The sequence below is a fragment of the Erpetoichthys calabaricus genome, chromosome 10 (assembly GCF_900747795.2).
Source record: "Erpetoichthys calabaricus chromosome 10, fErpCal1.3, whole genome shotgun sequence".
Classification (NCBI taxonomy): Eukaryota; Metazoa; Chordata; class Cladistia; order Polypteriformes; family Polypteridae; genus Erpetoichthys; species Erpetoichthys calabaricus.
This window is the reverse complement of record NC_041403.2, coordinates 26,171,304-26,192,021: the sequence shown is the minus strand read 5'-3', so window position 1 is coordinate 26,192,021 and position 20,718 is coordinate 26,171,304. Positions and strand designations below refer to the sequence as shown.

The 20,718-nt window shown below is 40.6% G+C and overlaps 1 protein-coding gene across 2 annotated transcripts in view; it reads left to right on the top strand.

Annotated features, from left to right (window-relative positions):
• The window catches only part of LOC114658899 (BMP/retinoic acid-inducible neural-specific protein 3-like), a 492,078-nt gene extending 472,159 nt beyond the window's left edge, over nt 1–19,919 (top strand). The window contains exon 7 of one of the 2 annotated variants that reach the window (XM_028811009.2): nt 18,443–19,919. In XM_028811009.2, coding sequence (XP_028666842.2) covers nt 18,443–19,559 — 1,117 coding nt within the window. In that variant the 3' untranslated portion in view covers nt 19,560–19,919. The remainder of the gene's footprint in view (nt 1–18,442) is intronic. The other variant, XM_051932810.1, reaches the window with a different exon arrangement.
• The last annotated feature ends 799 nt before the right edge of the window (nt 19,920–20,718 follow it).

Here is a 20,718-nt window from a genome sequence, read left to right as displayed (position 1 = left end):
ATGGAATACAGGCGGAGACAAGAGGACAGCTATAAGGTCACGGCAATGTCTGACGTGACCCTTCTCTTTCACTTGTGTTACAATTAGACTGTGCTTTTTTCAGTTAGGTTCTTGTATCGCTTGTGTGCTGTAGATCTTAAAAAAGAGATTTCTGAGTAAATTCTTATAAGAGGGTGGTGCAATGGGTAATGCTGCTGCCTCATGAATCCAGAATCCTTAGTTTGAATCCATACCCACTTAATGTCCAGGTAGAGTTTGAATGTTTTCTTCCTGTCAGTGTAGGTTTTTCTCCTATGTCCTCTCAAAGAGATGCTGGTGTGGTCAGGTGTGGAAGTCTGTTCAATAAACGTTGAAGCGCCAGCCGGGTCAGTCTCATTTTCTTCGACCCAAAATTTTAAAAAAGTACAAGCATTCTAAGACAAGGATAGTTAAATATTGGCTTCAAGGTCAGGATTCCTTCTGGAAATGGCAGATATGCAGGAGCTTCGACATGTGGAGTGCTCTTCTCACAGAGTAACACCTTCTTCCAGTGACTCCATAATTTATAGGCAGGAGACCAGAAGAGGCAGAGTCAGGTCCCTCACTAGGTGTCTTTTCAGTTTTGTTGAGGGAAACGAGAGGGCATGATCAGCTGCAGCACCCCCTCTTGTCCCAGGATAGTACCTAAGAGTGATCCACTGATGTGCATGCATGACACAGGATAAGTCAATTAGTGATTCCAAGTTGGCTATGTAGATGAATATGTTAGTGGGTCCTCTTACGGACTGGTGCCATAACTGGGGTTATGTTCTATAGCTGGGATATACCCCAGCCCATGGTGACACTGAACTGGAGAAAGCAGCTTTGAAAATAGGTTAACACAGAGGTACATCTTTAGCCCATACCACAGTTGTAACACTTTCAGTACATCTCAGCCATTTTGTTACATTCTTTGCAGCATACGGATGAAAGAGCTATCTCTCTTTCTTTCTAGTGTCTTGGTAAATTTTTAAATTAGCTACTTTCTACATACAAATAAAAGACTTTGTACGTGCCATGCTTATGTTATGCTGTGTATGTTATGCAATAACGTTGCTACTCTCTTGGGCCATGATTAATGAATGTGACTGCCAGACCTGGAAACTACTGTCTTCCTTAATTATGTAATAAAACTGTAATACTCTTGGTCCGTCCTATGGATTTTTCAGCTTCGTTTCATGTTATTTATTCATTTTGCATACTAAGGGCCTCATTTCAACCATCACATTACATCTTGTGGTTTGTTTGTTGGCCAATCACCCAAAAAAAAGCTGAACCAATTTCTCATGAAATTTTGCAAGGAGGTTTACCATTGGTCCAGCTTAAAATAGAGGGTAAGTGGTATCTCAAAAATTTAACTGGGAAGTGTACAGTATTTGCAATGGGATGACAAAAAAATTAATCACTCAAGAATGCAGAACGTTCATGAAATTTTGCATGTATATTTCTGTTAATGCAACTTTTAATCTCGACTTTAAGGCCCTGTAAAAGTTCCATCAAGAAACTGGGTTGTAATTGGAGGAAGGTGCAAAACAAAATTGTGTTATTATGTCAAAACGGTTCAGCAGATGGTAATGAATTTGGTATATTGCTTAGGTTTTGGCTCCACTTCCCATGCAACCTAAATTCCATGTCAGTAATTAAATGGAAATAATGGAGATGAGGAGGGTAGGGGTGGTGTGACGGGGGACCCACACAATAATCACACATCACTCAAAAACGGCTTTGCCCAATTTTATGAAATTTTTCAGTTACATTATTGCTCAAGCAATTAAAAATAGAGGCTTCATGCGGTTTTCAGTGTAGAATTGGAAAGAGAGGGCCAACACCACAAAAATCATACATTACTCCAACACAGATTAGTGGATGTTCATGAAATGTTGTATATATATATATATATATATATATATATATATATATATATATATATATATATATATATATATATAAATATATATACTAGCTGCGGTGTAAGAATAGGAACAGAAAACGGTGAGAAAGGAATTCAGAAATCAAGAAAAAATAAATGCTTCTTGAAAGAGGCAGTGTGCATGTAGAATTTCCGGCCAAGTAGGATTACATGTGAAAGTGATAAATAAATCAAGCTTTCCGAATTTACATACTATGGCAATGGCATCCTGATAGTTTTGTTGCATGTATCTTGGACTTCCTGGAAATGTGGACATTAATATGCCTACATGCACGTTGTTATTTTCAGTGTTTGCTTGCAGTGCGTCTGATAGTTCCACGCACAGATCTTGTAGATGTAATCTGAGATAGTTGAGACACGCGCCCTCTGTTTTAACATACGCATCTACGACGTACTGTTGGAATAGTTTGCCGCTGGAGTGCAAAATACTAAATGTATTCCTCATTGCTAATCTGTACGTGTAAAATTGGCATTAAGTAAGCCTTATTTGCTTGGCGGTTCTTTTATCGGGAACATGTTGTAAATCTTTGTGCCAGCCAATGTCTCCGTAAGGGAATAAAAGTGGGTAAACCATAGGATCGCAATTCATGTTGAGTGTGGAAATCTGTTTACAGGAGTTGCCTATGGTACAGATGCAAATGTCCCTTTCGGCAGGCGTTTCACCATCTTCTCTGACGAAAATCTCTGCAACATCGGTGTGACATGTTGGGGCATTGTATTGTTGTAAATCCTGCCCAGGGTTTTCCTTGAAAACCATTCATACAGATGCTGTTGGATTGGACTGAGCGATATCATGTATGTGTTTGTATGATTTAGCAAAGGGATTGATGGTTCTGAGCATGGAATCTAGCTGGAGAAGTACATTTTTGCCGTATGCAGAGTTTGCTTTATTTTGTAAGCGTACATCAGTAGCTCGCGCTGTGTCAAAAACATACAACTGTCCATATCCTGGAGAGGTAGAAGCGTTAGCGTATAGTGGAGAGATTTGGTGATAAATTTGCCCGTGTATTTTAAAACAGTATGGTCCGTGGCCAGGAGGTTGAGTTATCTGCGCAACCATGGAAGCAAACGCTAGAGAAGAGTTGTATTCTCGATTGTGTTCACGATAATTTTTAGCTTCTGATGTTTGCTGTGTAAGAAGCTGTTGTAAAGACACAGGTGGCTCCCGCAAAGGTGGTAAAGCTACTTTACCTTTGTGGCAGCACCTCGAGTACTTGTTGGATGTATTACGCTCAGCAGGCCAGTAGAGTGCATGACATGGAAGAGGATGAATAGGAATCGAGAAATGCCGTGTCGGCTGCGTGTGGCCGGGACTGGTTTTGAAGTGAAAGTAGAACGAACCAGAAGAGAAATATATAATATATATATATAATATATATATATATATATATATATATATATTGTGGTGAATTGCCGGCTTCCTATTCCGGCCCTCACCCCCAGGCTGCCAGGAGGAGCTCTCCCAACAGCATGGACGTGCCCCGAATTCCAGCAGGGCCTCATGGACTATGCAATTTTTATACACAGCCCTGCTGGATACCTTGGGGACCACTAGGAGTCGCTGTCAGGAAGCCCGTGGACTCATATGTGCCCTATAACCTGGAAGTACATCCTGGTCACGTGAGCAGGAGAGATGACGAGCTTCCAGGTTGAAGATAAGGACTGTTTACCCTGACCCGGAAGGAATAAGGAATTGTGGACTGTTGGGCAGGAACACCTCCGGGTCAGGGTGTATAAAAGGACTCTGGGAAAGCCCAGACACTGAGCTGAGCTGGGAGGTAGGGTGGCTAAGTGTCTGGGAGAGGAGGATTGGTATTGTGAGTAGAGAGTTGATTTATATGAGTAGTGTGGAGTGGAGGGTGCTTGGTGCACTGTGTTATTGTACAATAAAGGAGAATTGTACTATTACCTGGTGTTTGGAGTGGTACCTGAGGGTTCAAGAGGTGGACACACACCTCTACTGCTACAATATATATAACCGTCACCTTATCGTGGTGGAGGGGTTTGCGTGTCCCAATGATCCTAGGAGCTCTGTTGTCCGGGGCTTTATGCCCCTGGTAGGGCCACCCAAGGCAAACTGGTCCTAGGTGAGGGATGAGACAAAGAGCGGTTAAACAAACCTCCTATGAAGAAAAACAATTTTGGACGGCGTTTTCCCTTGCCCGGACGCGGGTCACCGGGGCCCCACTCTGGAGCCAGGCCTGGAGGTGGGGCTCGATGGCGAGCGCCTGGTGGCCGGGCCTGCACCCATGGGGCTCGGCCGGGCACAGCCCGAAGAGGCAACGTGGGTCCCCCTTCCCATGGGCTCACCACCTATGGGAGGGGCCAAGGAGGTCGGGTGCAGTGTGAGTTGGGTGGTGGCCGAAGGCGGGGACCTTGGCGGTCCGATCCTCGGCTACAGAAACTGGCTCTTGGGACGTGGAATGTCACCTCTCTGAAGGGGAAGGAGCCTGAGCTAGTGCGCGAAGTTGAGAGGTTCCGGCTAGATATAGTCGGACTCACCTCGACGCACAGCTTGGACTCTGGAACCAATCTCCTTGAGAGGGGCTGGACTCTCTACCACTCTGGAGTTGCCCCCGGTGAGAGGCGCCGAGCAGGTGTGGGTATACTTATTGCCCCCCAACTTGGAGCCTGTACATTGGGGTTTACCCCGGTGGACGAGAGGGTAGCCTCCCTTCGCCTTCGGGTGGGGGGACGGGTCCTAACTGTTGTTTGTGCGTATGCACCGAACAGCAGTTCGGAGTACCCACCCTTTTTGGAGTCCCTGGAGGGGGTGCTAGAGGGCATACCTTCTGGGGACTCCCTCGTTCTGCTGGGAGACTTCAATGCTCACGTGGGCAATGACAGTGAGACCTGGAAGGGCGTGATTGGGAGGAATGGCCCCCCTGATCTGAACCCGAGCGGTGTTTTGTTATTGGACTTCTGTGCTCGTCACGGATTGTCCATAACGAACACCATGTTCAAGCATAGGGGTGTTCATATGTGCACTTGGCACCAGGACACCCTAGGCCTCAGTTCGATGATCGACTTTGTGGTCGTGTCGTCGGACTTGCGGCCACATGTCTTGGACACTCGGGTGAAGAGAGGGGCGGAGCTGTCAACTGATCACCACCTGGTGGTGAGTTGGCTTCGATGGTGGGGGAGGATGCCGGTCAGGCGTGGTAGGCCCAAACGTGTTGTGAGGGTCTGCTGGGAACGTCTGGCAGAGCCCCCTGTCAGAAGTAGCTTCAACTCCCACCTCCGGCAGAACTTCGACCACATCCCGAGGGAGGTGGGGGACATTGAGTCCGAATGGGCCATGTTCCGTGCCTCTATTGTTGAGGCAGCTGACCGGAGCTGTGGCCGTAAGGTGGTCGGTGCCTGTCGTGGCGGCAATCCCCGAACCCGCTGGTGGACACCGGCGGTGAAGGATGCCGTCAAGCTGAAGAAGGAGTCCTACAGGACCCTTTTGTCCTGTGGGACCCCGGAGGCAGCTGATAGGTACCGGCAGGCCAAGCGGAATGCGGCTTTGGTGGTTGCTGTGGCAAAAACTCGGGCGTGGGAGGAGTTTGGGGAGGCCATGGAGAATGACTTTCGGACGGCTTCGAGGAGATTCTGGTCCACCATCCGGCGTCTCAGGAAGGGGAAGCAGTGCAGTGTCAACACTGTATATGGTGGGGATGGTGCGCTGCTGACCTCGACTCGGGACGTTGTGGGTCGGTGGGGGGAATACTTCGAAGACCTCCTCAATCCCATTAACATGCCTTCCAATGAGGAAGCAGAGCCTGGGGACTCAGAGGTGGGCTCCCCCATCTCTGGGACTGAGGTCACCGAGGTGGTCAAAAAACTCCTTGGTGGCAGGGCCCCGGGGGTGGATGAGATACGCCCGGAGTTCCTCAAGGCTCTGGATGTTGTAGGACTGTCTTGGCTGACACGCCTCTGCAACATCGCATGGACATCAGGGACAGTGCCTCTGGATTGGCAGACCGGGGTGGTGGTCCCCCTCTTTAAGAAGGGGGATTGGAGGGTGTGTTCCAACTACAGAGGGATCACACTCCTCAGCCTCCCTGGAAAAGTCTATTCAGGGGTCCTGGAGAGGAGGGTCCGTCGGATAGTCGAGCCTCGGATTCAGGAGGAACAGTGTGGTTTTCGTCCTGGTCGCGGAACAGTGGACCAGCTCTATACCCTTAGCAGGGTCCTGGAGGGTGCATGGGAGTTTGCCCAACCAGTCTACATGTGTTTTGTGGACTTAGAAAAGGCATTCGACCGTGTCCCTCGGGGAATCCTGTGGGTGGTACTCCGAGAGTATGGGGTACCGGCCCCCCTGATAAGGGCTGTTCAGTCCCTGTACGATCGGTGCCAGAGCTTGGTCCGCATTGCCGGCAGTAAGTCGAACCCGTTTCCAGTGAGAGTTGGACTCCGCCAGGGCTGCCCTTTGTCACCGATTCTGTTCATAACTTTTATGGACAGAATTTCTAGGCGCAGCCAGGGTGTTGAGGGGGTCTGGTTTGGTGGGCTCAGGATTGGGTCACTGCTTTTTGCAGATGATGTTGTCCTGTTTGCTTCATCAGGCCATGATCTTCAGCTCTCTCTGGATCGGTTCGCAGCCGAGTGTGAAGCGGCTGGGATGAGAATCAGCACCTCCAAATCCGAGACCATGGTCCTCAGCCAGAAAAGGGTGGAGTGCCCTCTCAGGGTTGGTAGCGAGATCCTGCCCCAAGTGGAGGAGTTCAAGTATCTCGGGGTCTTGTTCACGAGTGAGGGAAGAATGGAGCGTGAGATCGACAGGCGGATCGGTGCGGCATCCGCAGTAATGCGGGCATTGCATCGGTCTGTCGTGGTGAAAAAGGAGCTGAGCCGCAAGGTGAAGCTCTCAATTTACCAGTCGATCTATGTTCCTACCCTCACCTATGGTCATGAGCTATGGGTAGTGACCGAAAGAACGAGATCGCGAATACAAGCGGCTGAAATGAGTTTCCTCCGCAGGGTGTCTGGGCTTTCCCTTAAAGATAGGGTGAGAAGCTCAGTCATCCGGGAGGGGCTCAGAGTAGAGCCGCTGCTCCTCCGCATCGAGAGGAGTCAGATGAGGTGGCTCGGGCATCTGATCAGGATGCCTCCTGGACGCCTCCCTGGTGAGGTGTTCCGGGCACGTCCAACCGGGAGGAGGCCCCGGGGAAGACCCAGGACACGCTGGAGGGACTATGTCTCTCGACTGGCCTGGGAACGCCTTGGGATTCTCCCAGAAGAGCTAGAAGAAGTGGCCGGGGAAAGGGAAGTCTGGGCATCTCTGCTCAAGCTGCTGCCCCCGCGACCCGACCTCGGATAAGCGGGAGACAATGGATGGATGGATGGATATACATATAAATATCATGGATAGCGGTTCTAATAAGGGACCACAACAACAGCCTGTAATTTTATCACCTTACATGCCATAGCAATGATTCAATTATTCAACAAGCCATCCAGTTTATTAATGTGGGATTGAGCATCTACTTGAGAAACCACACTAAAGCAGAAAATACAAAGACGTAGCATTCGTGGTTCTAACCCAGAAATTCTGAGATCTACACAGTCATACACAAAAAGAACAAATTCTTGACTCCTGAGAGCAAACAAAATTATTGTTATTAGACAGGTGGTGTGGATGGCTGATGGGGCACTAGCATTTCTGCCAGCAATGACAAAAGCATCAAATAAAAAACAAATAATTTCCTTTCTTAACTTCACCCTGACATGCTTCACATCTTCTACAACTCTATGATGACCAGTATGATCATCTAGACTGTGGTGTGCTGGGCTGATAACATCACTTCAACAGAGGCCCACTGAATTAAAAAGCTAATCAAAAGGACAGGCTCAGTTATGGGACACACTCTGGACCCCCTGCAGCACCGGACACAGAGACTCTTTGAAAGTCAATAACCAGTTCCTCGTTTTTTCTGATGTTAAGATGCAGATAATTCTCTTTGCACCAAGAACCAAAGTTCGCCACCTGAATCCTCTCCTCTGTCTCGTTCCCCTTAACGATACACCCCACCATTGCAGAATCACCTGAGAATTTCTGAAAATGACATGACCTGCTGTTATATTTATAGTCAGAGGTGTACAGGGTGAAGAGAAAAGGAGACAGGAGTGTTCCTTGTGGTGCTCCAGTGTCACATCCATATTAGAAACAGAGTCCTTGAGTCTCACAAACTGCAATCTGCCCAACAGATAGTCCACTATCCAGGATACCACAGCCTCATCTACCTTCATATCTCTGAGTTTACCCCTTAACAAGGATGGCTGGATTTAATAAAGGTGCTGGGGAAATCAAAAAGCAAAATCCTCACAGTGCTGCCAGCTTTGTCCAGGTGAGAATAAGCCTTGTGGACCAGACAGATGATTGCATCTTCCATTCCAGTCTTTGAATATAGAAAATGTAGTGAGACTTTGTTTTAACTCTGAAAAAATATTTAAATCTATTTCAGTATTAAAAAATATATTTCATTTTTTAATGCTGACATCTGTTTCTAACGGTCATGGCAGTGGGCAACATGTTCAAGGAGATGTCTCATACATTAATGATTTTACCCCATCTTATTAAAAAATAATAATAAAAACACACACTGTTAAAGTAATTAACTTTCAAATATAAAATAAAAAGATCATAAATAATTAATGGCATAAAATAATTTAAAATAAAATAAGTAAGAACAAACTCCGAGATTTTCTTTTAATTTAAAATGATTCCTTACTTTAGGCACATTTTCATATTGTATAATTAATAGCCCGGTTAGCCTTTTTATTTAAATTACAGGTAGCTAAAAAAAGCAATAATGAGCACTTCAGAATGAGTGATGGAAATAAGAAGGTCTGCCCTCTCCTTGTGCTTACATAAATGTTTTCTTTCAGTACAAATGATGCTGAAAATGGACTATGGAATGTGCTTTTATAGCCCTGGGGTGTCTCTTCAATTAATCCATAACAGAATATAATTTGATTAATCATTTGGACTCTATTTGGTGATATGCAAGATAAAAATGGATTTACAGTATCTAAGGTAAATATACATGTTTTTAATCAAGGTTAAGAAATAAGACGAGATGTCCTGAGAACATCAGCAGTTTTTACAGCATAATGCACTTGAACATTACAGACGTGACTGGGAAATAGTCACGCCATCCCAACCAATTTCATTTGGATCCACTGCCTACATTCTATGCATTACTACTGACACAGACTAAAAAAAGGGAAAAAGCAGAAAAGAAGACAATATTCTACATTTAGTGTCTCTTTCAACAGCACATTTACATTGTAATTACTCAGTAGCTACCTGCGTAAGCAACAGCATAATTAGGCCTCATTACAGCCTGCTTAGTGTCTAATTCAAGGAACATTAAGGCTAGTTCAGTTAGATTTTTATTAAATTCCTGGTTATACACTTATCTTTACCAATACTTGAGTTACACATAGTATTGTTCAGCAAATTTCTCTAAAGCATTTTTCACAGCAAAAATGTCTATTTCACTGGTGACCTTGTTTGGTAAATGTTTTCCTGAAATGTTTCCATGTGTTCAGCTGAGGCAAACATTTTTTTCTCCCAGAGACCCATGATGCTTTGTGAAGCCAGTGAGACCTCATAAAGCTGGTGGCAGTCATGCGTAGAACTTTCATGTTTGTGTACTGTTTGATTGTTGGGAGTTGCTTTGAGAATGGGGGATGTCACCACCCGACCACAACAGCCAAGTGCTGCAGCTATCATCTAAAAAGAGCCCTTCTCCTCCCCCTGTGAAATAATAATGAAATGTTAATTACTGACTACCAGGCATTTTTATCTTGTTCGTGGAAGGAAAAAAGTGCAAAGAATCTGCACAACCATCTGATACAACAAAGAATTGCAGCTGCACCTGGTGCTGTGACGTCAAACAATGGAACAAGCCAGTCTCACACTGTCACTTTGTCACATGGCTGATGTGCACCCCAGGTTTGGAACTCTGTGAGCACAGTGATGCATATTTTTAGTTATTACTGGTTTGTGGCCATTTGTTATGTTTTGTTTGTGGTTATCATTCCATTGGCATTTTTTGTTGTTTTGAGGCACAGTGGTATAATGGTTAGCACTGCAGCTTCATAGTTCTGATCGTATTTTTGCCCATAATAATCAGTCTAATATAGTTGTAAGACACTTCCCTAGCCCTCAGGGACACTTAAAAGACCATTGCACCATTATAAGATAGATAGATAGATAGATAGATAGATAGATAGATAGATAGATAGATAGATAGATAGATAGATAGATAGATAGATAGATAGATAGATAGATAGATAGATAGATTTCCTTGTCTTCTTAGAGAGTCAAGGCTGGGGGGCTGTTAAAGCCCATTGCGGCACTTCTTGTGTGATTTTGGGCTATACAAAAATAAATTGTATTGTATTGTATAGATAGATAGATTTCCCAGTCATGTCTATAATGTTCAGGTGCGTGATACTGTAAAATCTGCTGATGTTCTCATGCATCTATTATTTCTTAACCTTGTTTAAATTATATACAGTGGACCTTTGACTTACGAACTCAATTCGTTCGCGAGGGCTGGTTGTAACTCAAGTTGGTTGTAAGTCAAGACTATTTTTCCCATAAGAAATAATGGAAATACCCATAATGCGTTCCGAACCTCCCACTGCAACACTTACTTAACCTTTTCATAATAAAAAAAGGGTTGTATAATGTGCATAATTTACCAAAACACCAATAATTTGTCTAATGTACTAACCAAAAAGTAATAAAAAGTGCCTAGCCTACCAGAAACAACAATTTCATACTGTACTCACCATTTAATTTGACATCTTTGGGCTGCAGGAAGGGAGGAGGATGATAATGAAACTGAAGGCTTTTTAAAGGCTTTCTTTAACTTGCGCTCAGGCATTTGCAATCATTTCAATAGCTTCTTTTGCGTTAATTTTAATCTCCTCCTGCCTACAAGTTATTCTGACAAGATTTCTCAGCATTTCCTTGCGATGATACAAGGAACTGTTTCTGAACTCTTCTAAACCCCCCCAACCCCACTCCCCACTCAATGGGAACGACATGCTGAAGTGTGTGATGAAGTGTGTCCTGAAGCGCGATTGCCGTGCCTGTGGAACCTTGCTTGTCCATTGCCGGGCAGGGATATCACATGCATATCACCCATCGATATCTTTTCTGTTTGCTTTGGCTGAGAGACTCAGCACAGCTTTAAGCCGGCTGTTGCCCCAGCAACAGATAAACAGTCTTCCATACGGAGTTTGGACTTTGGCATGTCTTCTAGTTGGGGGAGGTCCCAAGAGAGTTTACAAACCTGACATTTTATTGAATGAGTGCCGCATTAATAGGAATGTTTCTGTTTGTTTACAATCGCGCAAGCGGATACACGTGACCGCATTCAGGTCGTAACGCAAGATGTTGGTCGTAAATCAAAATAAAAATTTTGGTCGTAAATCAAGTTGTTCGCATGTCAAGCCGGTCGTATATCAAGGGTCGACTGTATATACTGCATATATATATATATATATATATATATATATATATATATATATATATATATATATATATATTTGCCTTAGTGAAGTCATTTTTTATCTTGCACATCAACAAATAAACTCTAAATAATTAATCAAATTCCGTTATGAATTAATTGAAAAGAAGTCATAACAAAATGAACTCTGCAGGGCCCACTCATCAAGTAGATTGTAATAAAGCCTCATTACACAGTAGTAACTATGGCGTAAATACACTGTAATAACTAAAACAACATAACGCCTTTTCAGAAAGTGTATTACAGAAATGTATAGCACTACATTTCCCACAAATGTAACTCATTCAGCTAGTGGCAGTGTGCAATGCTGGGTTACCATCTTGCTTCTAATTCATAGTTTACAAGCCACGGTATGAATCTTCACCCAACCACTTACTGTGGAAAGTTGCAAGTTTCCCTGGGTGTCTCTGGGTGTTTTCCACAAGGTAATAATTTTCTTTCCACATCCCAAAAACTTTCCAGTTATAGTAGATTATTTGATGGGTCTATATGAGTCTGGCATTAGTGAGCGTGGATGTATGAGAGCAGTCTGTGATCAGCTGGTGCCCCAACTAAGGATAGTTACTGCCTTGTGCTTGATATTACCAAAGGCAGTCCCTAAAGACAAGAGGATTTATAAACTCAAAAATAATAAAACAACCTTATGTAAAGATGCCCTATGCATCTGTTATTAGGAAAATTATAGTAATGTTTAAGTACAGTTACTTAACTGTGGTCCCATATTTATTAATAATTACATTTATTAATCATGTGTGTTAACATAAATAGTGAATTTCCATCCATCCATTATCCAACCCGCTATATCCTAACACAGGGTCACGGGGGTCTGCTGGAGCCAATCCCAGCCAACGCAGGGTACCGGGCAGGAACAAAACCTGGGCAGGACACCAGCCCACCACAGGGCACACACAAGCTCACACTAGGGACAATTTAGGATCGCCAGTGCACCTAACCTGCATATCTTTGAAATGTGATTATTTATTAGTAGAAATGAAATGCTTTGAAGGTCAATGCAATAATATTTTTCTTCTCAAGTTATTTCAGAAGCTAAATGTCTAGTTCAGTAAAAAAATTAAAGTTAACCTTAACTGGTCACTAGATGATATATTTTGTAACATTTAGTAAAACTATGTGTGTTTTCCTGCTTGGAGTATCTTGTAAAACAAAAGAAATAAAAATCACAAAAATACAGTAGTGTTGCACTTCAAACTTACATTCTCATCTGTTTTGTGATTAATTGCATTTGGGTATCTCATTAGTTACCACCTACCTTCATCCTGTATATTTTAGGCTAAATGCAGCTTGTACGCTAAAAGCTAATATTAATTTGTCAGGACAATTAGGTTAAATATAAACACTAAACAGGCAAAATCATAATTATAGTTTAACGTGGCTTCTGTTTTAGTTTACTAATCTGATTAATTGAAAAAGATGCACAGACCCCCACCGTTCATGCTAATTAGCACAAACAAATCTCAGAGCCCTTGCAAACTGACTATGAACAAGTTCAGTTTAACCCTAGGATTGCTTTACACGTTTTTCGCTGCAGTTGAATTTTAAACTGTAAATATGTTGTGGGAAATGGTCGTCAAAGAAACAAGAAAATTACTGAACACATGATAAAATAGATAAGCACAGTATAGTATCGAAATGGATCCTTACAAGTATACTTTCAAATAAGGGTCTTTAGTTAAAAGAGTCATTTTGAGTTAAATACGGAATTACAGAATATCAATACACAAACTACAAGCAGAGAAATGTATTGAAATAAACTTATTCTGCTGGACAGTAAAATAAGGCTGACATTTTATCAGGGAGAATTAACAGATCAAAACAAAAAAAAATCAAATATAAATTATATGTCAAGACAAAAAATATCATAGTCAAAAGTCAACAGCAAATAAATCAAAAACCAGAAGCACAAAAGAAAAGCACACTCTAAAGTTCTGATAAATTGTATCCACAATCTTGGACAAACAGGCAGCGCTGACCATTACACGATTGCAATGGTGATGACTTGCATTGAAAACGTTCAACTTTCCTCACATGGCATCTGTAAAGAATCACACCCCAAAATGTCAGAACCCACAGAAAACAAAACAGCGGCACAAAACATGTGAAGACAAATTAATTTATTCAAAAACAAAACACAAGTAAAAATAACAAGCGAAAAGAACAAAACAATATTTCTGTTAGCATTGATTTTAAAAGAAGGCGAAAATTTCTGAAAACAGAGGTATTATTATTTTCTTTGTGTTTCACATTGTAGGTTCTGGAAGCTCTGGATGTAATAGGAAATCTTGTAAAAGAATTAATGGTTTTTGTTTAGTAATCTTTCATTCTTAAAATATTTCAACAGTGTACACTGTATTTTCAAATGAAAAAACAAGAACAATGCATTCTGGAAGATGTGATTTATCTAGTTCTCTCATTCCTATAGAATGCACTCTTTAAATTGAAAGAGTAATTAAAGTGGCAAAAAGTATATGAACCCTTTGGAAATTATTACAGTATTTATGTATATACAGTATGTGTATTAAAATATTGTTCTGATCTTCATTTAAGTTACAATAATGAACCAACAATCCATTTTAACTAATAATGCACAGATTATTGTAATTTTATTGTACGGTACATATTGAATATATAATTTAATCATTCACAGTGTCGGTTGGGAAAAGTCTGTGAACCTCTAGGCTGAAGACTTAATGGAGTCCATCCAAAAAAACGAGATTGGAAGTGTGGTTTAGTGATATCACTGGTCAACAAGCATTTTGCTACTGCGATTCTTTCACCTGTACTTTAACAAATTTCACTTGCTGAGTCCAAATCTGTCCCGTTTTTTAGTTATGATGTTCCAGGTCTTGGACAACTAAGGTGACTGGACAGTAAAGGCGATGCGTTTCAGCATTTAAGAAATAAGTTTAGTCTCAAGAAAAGTGAAGCCAAAATTAAGGAAGGTGTTTTTGTTGGCCTTGAAATTCATGAACTGATGCTTGATGATGAGTTCAAAAAGAAACTGAATCAGCACCCTCATTTGTGTAGGTTGTCCAGAATTTTCTTGACAGTCACAGAGCAGAGAATTATACTGAGCTTGTGGAGAATATGTGGAAAGTATTTTAGCTTACTGGAGCCAGAATGTCACTGAAGACGCATTATTTACATTCTCATCTCGACTTTTTTCCACCAAATCTAAGCGATGTCAGAGATGAGCATGGGGAAAGATTTCATCAAGGTGATGGAAAACTGATAACCGGGGAAAATTCACTCTGAGCATGATGGGTGACTACTGTTGGTTCTGGAAAAGAGAGATGAATGTGCAGTACAAGCGTAAAAGTGAGTGCCTCCAACATTTTTGGGCACGCTGACCTCACTTTTATATTGAGGTAAATTGACATAAATATGCTTTAACGTGTCTCTTGTATTGTCTTCTGGTTTGTTTTCAGAATAAACACATCAAAACAATTTTGGTGGGACATAGTTCAAACTCCAGCTATCATGTTGATATTTTATATTGATATTCAAAAGTGTCAAAACATCAATGATGTATATTTCAAAAACTTGACGTGCTATCTTAATTCGATTTCATATATGAAATCAGTGTAAAAAAATAAAGAGCTTCTCTGAAGTTCCCAGAAGCAAACAAAAAGTATTTTTTGTAGACCATTGTATTTTGACCTACAAAAGAGACTCAAATGTTCTGAGTTTGCTATTGAAGCACTTGCTGATGTAAAGTGGTCCTCATTAAAAAGAGATCTCAGAACATTTACGATCAAAAGTTGTTAATTTGCATAAAGTTGTGAAGGGTTACAAAGCAATTTCAAAGAGTTTAGATGTTCAGTAATCCTCAGTTAGAAAAACTGTGTAAAAATGGAGTCAATTTAGTACTGTGGCCACTTTCGACAAAAGTAGATACCTAGCCAAGAGGACTCAAAAGACACAATACAGCATGCTCAATGAGGCAAAAATGAAAATTGCAGCAATAGCTAAAGGTTGAAGGAATCATTTGAGCAGGTTAACGTCTCTGTTCATGAGTCCTCCACAAACAAAACACTGAACAGGCATGAGGAAGCCACTACTCTTCAGAAAAACAGAACTGCGTGCCTGATGGTTACCAAAGACCATTTTGACACTCCACAACATTATTGGTAAAATGTTTTGTAGGCTGATGGAAGTAAGGTTGAATTGTTTGGGAATGATACAGAGAAGTAGGTGTTGTTACACAGACGCAGGTGTAACATTAAAAGGGCATCAACATGAAAACATAATCCTAACGGTGAAGTATGGTGGAGGGAGCAGCATGATTTGGGGCTGCTTTCCTGACTCTGGGCCTGAGCAGCTACCCATCAAAAGCAAATTCGCAACTTTATCAAGGTATCCTACAGGATAATGTCAAGGTGGCCACGTAGTAGCTGAGGCTCAGTAGAAGTTGGATGATGCAGCAGGACAATGACCCTTAACTTCAATGGCTTTTTCTAGTGGATCGGTCACAGTGCAGGCCTTAACCCAAATGACATGCATGCAAAAGAAAGCTGATCAACAAAAGACATCTTGAGAAATATGGCTATGGCTGAGCTGAACCAGTTCTGTACGGAAAAATGGTCCAAAAGTCCTTATGAACACTAGTGTTTATTAGCAAATTTCGTCAAGGCATTATTCGCAGGAAATTTGCTGCATTTGTGTTCACTTTTGTTCGTCAAATTATTTACTGATTATTTTGCCAGTTTGTGAGAACATTTTTCTCCAGCGTCCCATAATGCTTTGTGAGGCCAGCATGACATCCCCTGGAGCTGTAATAGTCAATATTGGATGGGACTGCAGTTCAGAGATAAAATGCTGATCATTCGCATTATAGACTCTATGGGATTTACGTAGTGGTAGAACAGATAAGTAAATAATGTTGGTTCTCAAAATTTTATTTTTATGAAACATATACAGCATAAATAACAAGTTATCTCTGTTTGTCATCAAATGTGCAGGTCGATCTTCCATGTCAGTATAAGAGAAGGAGGCACATGCCTTATGCATACATAATCAGCACCATGGAGATAAAAGCAAATCTTGAAGGAGCTTGATGACCCCACCCCCCAAACACTGGAGAATCTAAGAAATAATAATAATAATAATGAAAGATTTTTTACTATTTACAAGATGTTTCCATGTTTTTGATAGAAGAAAAAGTGCAAAGCATCAGAACAGACAGTTTAGAGAGCCGTCAGCATGATTTAAAAAAATAGAACCCGCGGCTTCAGTGATGACACATCATATTAAATTGTCTGCCTTCTAAAAACCTACGTATTTTTTTCACATATTTGGCATTTCCACTTTGTTTTAATGAAATATATAATTGCGCATCTGTAGCTACATTTATCCAAAATTATTAAATTAAGTTCTTCAGCTTTTAGTTTGCTTCATAAGATTCAGGCAATAGAGTGACAGGTTTTGAAATAATTCCACAGACTAAATATCTTAGTTTTAAAAGTTTTAGTAAAATTCTGTTTAAGGCTTATTAATCTGGTTTCATTTTAAGTTTGATGATACAGTCAAATCATTTCTAAACAGTCAGAAAACTGTAGGCCAAACTGCAATTATGTGTAACAGTCCATGCTAGCAATGAGACTTTTTCCTAACTGGCTTAATTAACACTCTGTATTACAGGTATATCCAAGAAGGTTTTAACATCAGCTTATAGCAGGTAAAATGCTATACCATAAACTACAGCTATAAGAAAATTACATTCTATTCAAATTAAGCAAATACTTGTATATGAATTTAACCTTAAGCATTAGCTTTCTAAGATTGGCTCTTACAGCGTCTCTGACTGTTTTCGTTCTTCTTTAATCACGTAGACACGGTGGTACAGTGGTTGGCATAGTTGCTGAACAGCTCAAGTCACCTTTTTGTCTACAATAATCCGTCCAGATGTTTTTCTAGCCATCAGGGATACTTTAAAGATAATTGCACCCTTACAATCCAATCAAATTTAGTTCAGTTCAGTTAGTCCTTCCCAATTGACATCAATGCATTTTGCCAAATTCAGCAAGTGATTTCGTGAACACTGTGAAGGTTGCTCATCACTAATGAACATTGTGCAGGTCTGCTCCACTGATACCTGAAGTACATGTATGAAGTTATTGCTTCAAAAGAAGGTTCGACCAGATATTAAATCCAAGGGTTCACTTACTTTTTGCACAGCACGCTGTGAATATTTGAGGAGTTTGTTCAATAAAGACAGGAAAAATTACAATTGTTTGAGTGCTGTTAGTTTAAACATGTTGTGTTTGTCTTTACCTGTGACTCAGATGAAGATCAGATCAAAAAGGTTTGTATATTTTTTCCCACTGTACATTGTTTTATGCCGATTTAATATTTTCACCAGTTTTTAATAATTTTTTTTTGTATTTAGTTTTTCAATGAACATAGGACTGCTTTGTAAACATAATTCTTTAATAATTCAGTCCAGGCATTCTAGGTCTTGTGTTCAACTATAAAATCGCTGACTCTTCTTTTCTTTGTCCCTTTGCTCTTCCCTCTGTTCTTTCTTTTTCAGAAAGTCAGGTGAACTGCTGTCCACTTTGGCTGGTGGACTTTTGTACCCCCACAAAGATCTTAATCCACACAACTGGTTCTGATGAATGTGGTGTAGTATGGCAGTGTGACATGGTGAAAATAAATGTCTTCACGCGTAATTGCTATAGACTTCTCATAGATGTACAGTATAACAGATCTATAATGACTTCTTGGCAGAGGTGTATATTTTCACCATGTCACACTGTCACATTCCAACATATTAATCAGAATCAACAGCTCATGCTGTATTTGAGATATTTTTATTTAATTTATTTATCAGATAGTAATGAGTGAAGCAAAGTTTAATATTGATTATTAATGGTAATAGAAAAGAGAAGCAAAAGCATGCCTGGAGATAACCGTGTTTTCCTTTTTTATTTGTCATTTTCAGGTCACAGACCTTCTGGTTAAATTACATTCAGTCGTTGCTTTACTGCTCCGAGAATAACCAAGTGGGAGTTTTTTCTGAAGAAACACGGAGCTGCATTTGCCCTTATGATCACATTTCCTGTCAAGTTTCAATTCCTTGCACAATAGGAGAAGGGCAAGCCTGTGCATCTTGTGCTACTGACAACCTCACGCGTTGCGGAAACTGCAACTCAGGCTATATGTTGAGCCAGGGCACATGCAAACCTGAGGTTGCAGATTCAACAGAGAACTATTTGGGGTTTGAGACTGATTTGCAGGATCTAGAAATGAAATACCTGTTGCAAAAATCTGATCGAAGACTTGAAGTCCACGCCATCTTCATCAGCAATGATATTCGCCTGAACAGCTGGTTTGATCCTTCATGGCGTAAGAGGATGCTCCTCACTTTAAAGAGCAACAAATATAAATCCAACCTTGTGCACATGCTTTTGGGTCTCTCAATTCAGATTTGCCTTACAAAAAACAGTACTTTGGAGCCTGTTTTAGCTTTATACATCAACCCTTTTGGAGGAAGTCACTCGGAAAGTTGGTTTATGCCTATAAATGAGAACGGTTACCCCAAATGGGAGCGGACTAAGATTGACCTGCCATTGGAGTGTTACAACTGGACATTATCTCTCGGGAACAAATGGAAAACCTTTTTTGAAACTATTCACATCTACCTGAGGAGTCGTATCAAGGTGCCCAGTGTCAATGGTAATGACAGTATTTATTACGAGCCTTTGGAATTTAGTGACCCATCAAGGAACTTGGGATACATGAAAATCAATGGCATTCAGGTGTTTGGTTATAGCATGCACTTTGACCCGGAAGCAATTCGAGATTTAATTTTGCAACTGGATTACCCCTACACTCAGGGATCACAAGATTCTGCTCTTTTACAACTGCTAGAGATAAGAGACCGTGTAAATAGACTTTCTCCGCCAGGCCAGCAACGCTTGGACCTTTTCTCCTGTCTGTTGCGTCACAGACTGAAGCTAACAACAAGTGAAGTGGTTCGAATACATTCATCTTTGGAGGCGTTTAATGAAAAGCTACCAAACTCGATGGATTACGAGACGACTAAATTATGTAGCTAACCAGGCCAACTGAAGCACAATGTAAAAAATTAAGATGATGTCAAGTGTTACAAAAAAATATTTTGACTTGTATGTGTATGGTACAAAGGCTGTGTGGAAGAGATTTGTTAATGTTTGTGGATAAGTAACACAATAATTAAACAACTGATAATGTCTATATAGTATCACTTTACACAAAAACCATATATAATATACATACGATTAGCATTTAACAACTCAGACCAAACTAAACTAATGTTTACTTTTAAACAAATGCATTTTGTTTGTACTTTTTATATGTTCTGTTGCAATATTGGATATGTGCTTTCCGTGACAGGTAAGGCATCAAGTGACATTAATAACGTTTTGTAGATGAATTATTATTAAAAAAAAGAAACACAATCTGTGAGATGATGGCTTCTGATGTTTTCTGTGTGAAAAATTTATACAATCAAACAACGTCAAGCAGAAGACAATTTATTGATTTAGCCATTCTTAAAGTCTGAGTAAGCTGTTCTAATTCAGGGTGTTCATGAGAAATGTAATGACTTACTTCATGAGGTAGAAATACATAATAAACAAGAATAGTTGTGTCAAATATTGGAAATATTAAAATGTGTACCTCAATTGAAAGTTCAGATATTCTCCATTGTAATAGAAACTTGTCATTAATGAGCTAGATCTCTAGTAAAAGATCAAAATAACATCATATTTGTAATCACTGACCTTGGATTAGTCTAAAATGATAGCCTACATGCTTATGTTTGAAATTTGTCATTTTAACCTTCTGGGAGTGGCTCTTAGAGGGCTAAGAGTGCAAATTAAAATATTATCATATTCTTGAGCAGCAACCACGAAATAACAAAACGACACTCCACATGTCCACATTACCGATCCCAATGTTTTTAAAGTTTTGTGAAAATGAGTAACTCTGTCCCCTTGTATCCCATTAGGGGATCGACCTATGGGGCATGCACAACTTCAAGTCGATTATATATATATATATATATATATATATATATATATATATATATATAAATATTATATACTGTATATATATATATATATATATATATATATATATATATATATATATATATATATATATATATATATATATATATATATATATATAATGTTGCATAGTTTACTGTCTAACAATGCAAAGAGTATGCGACAC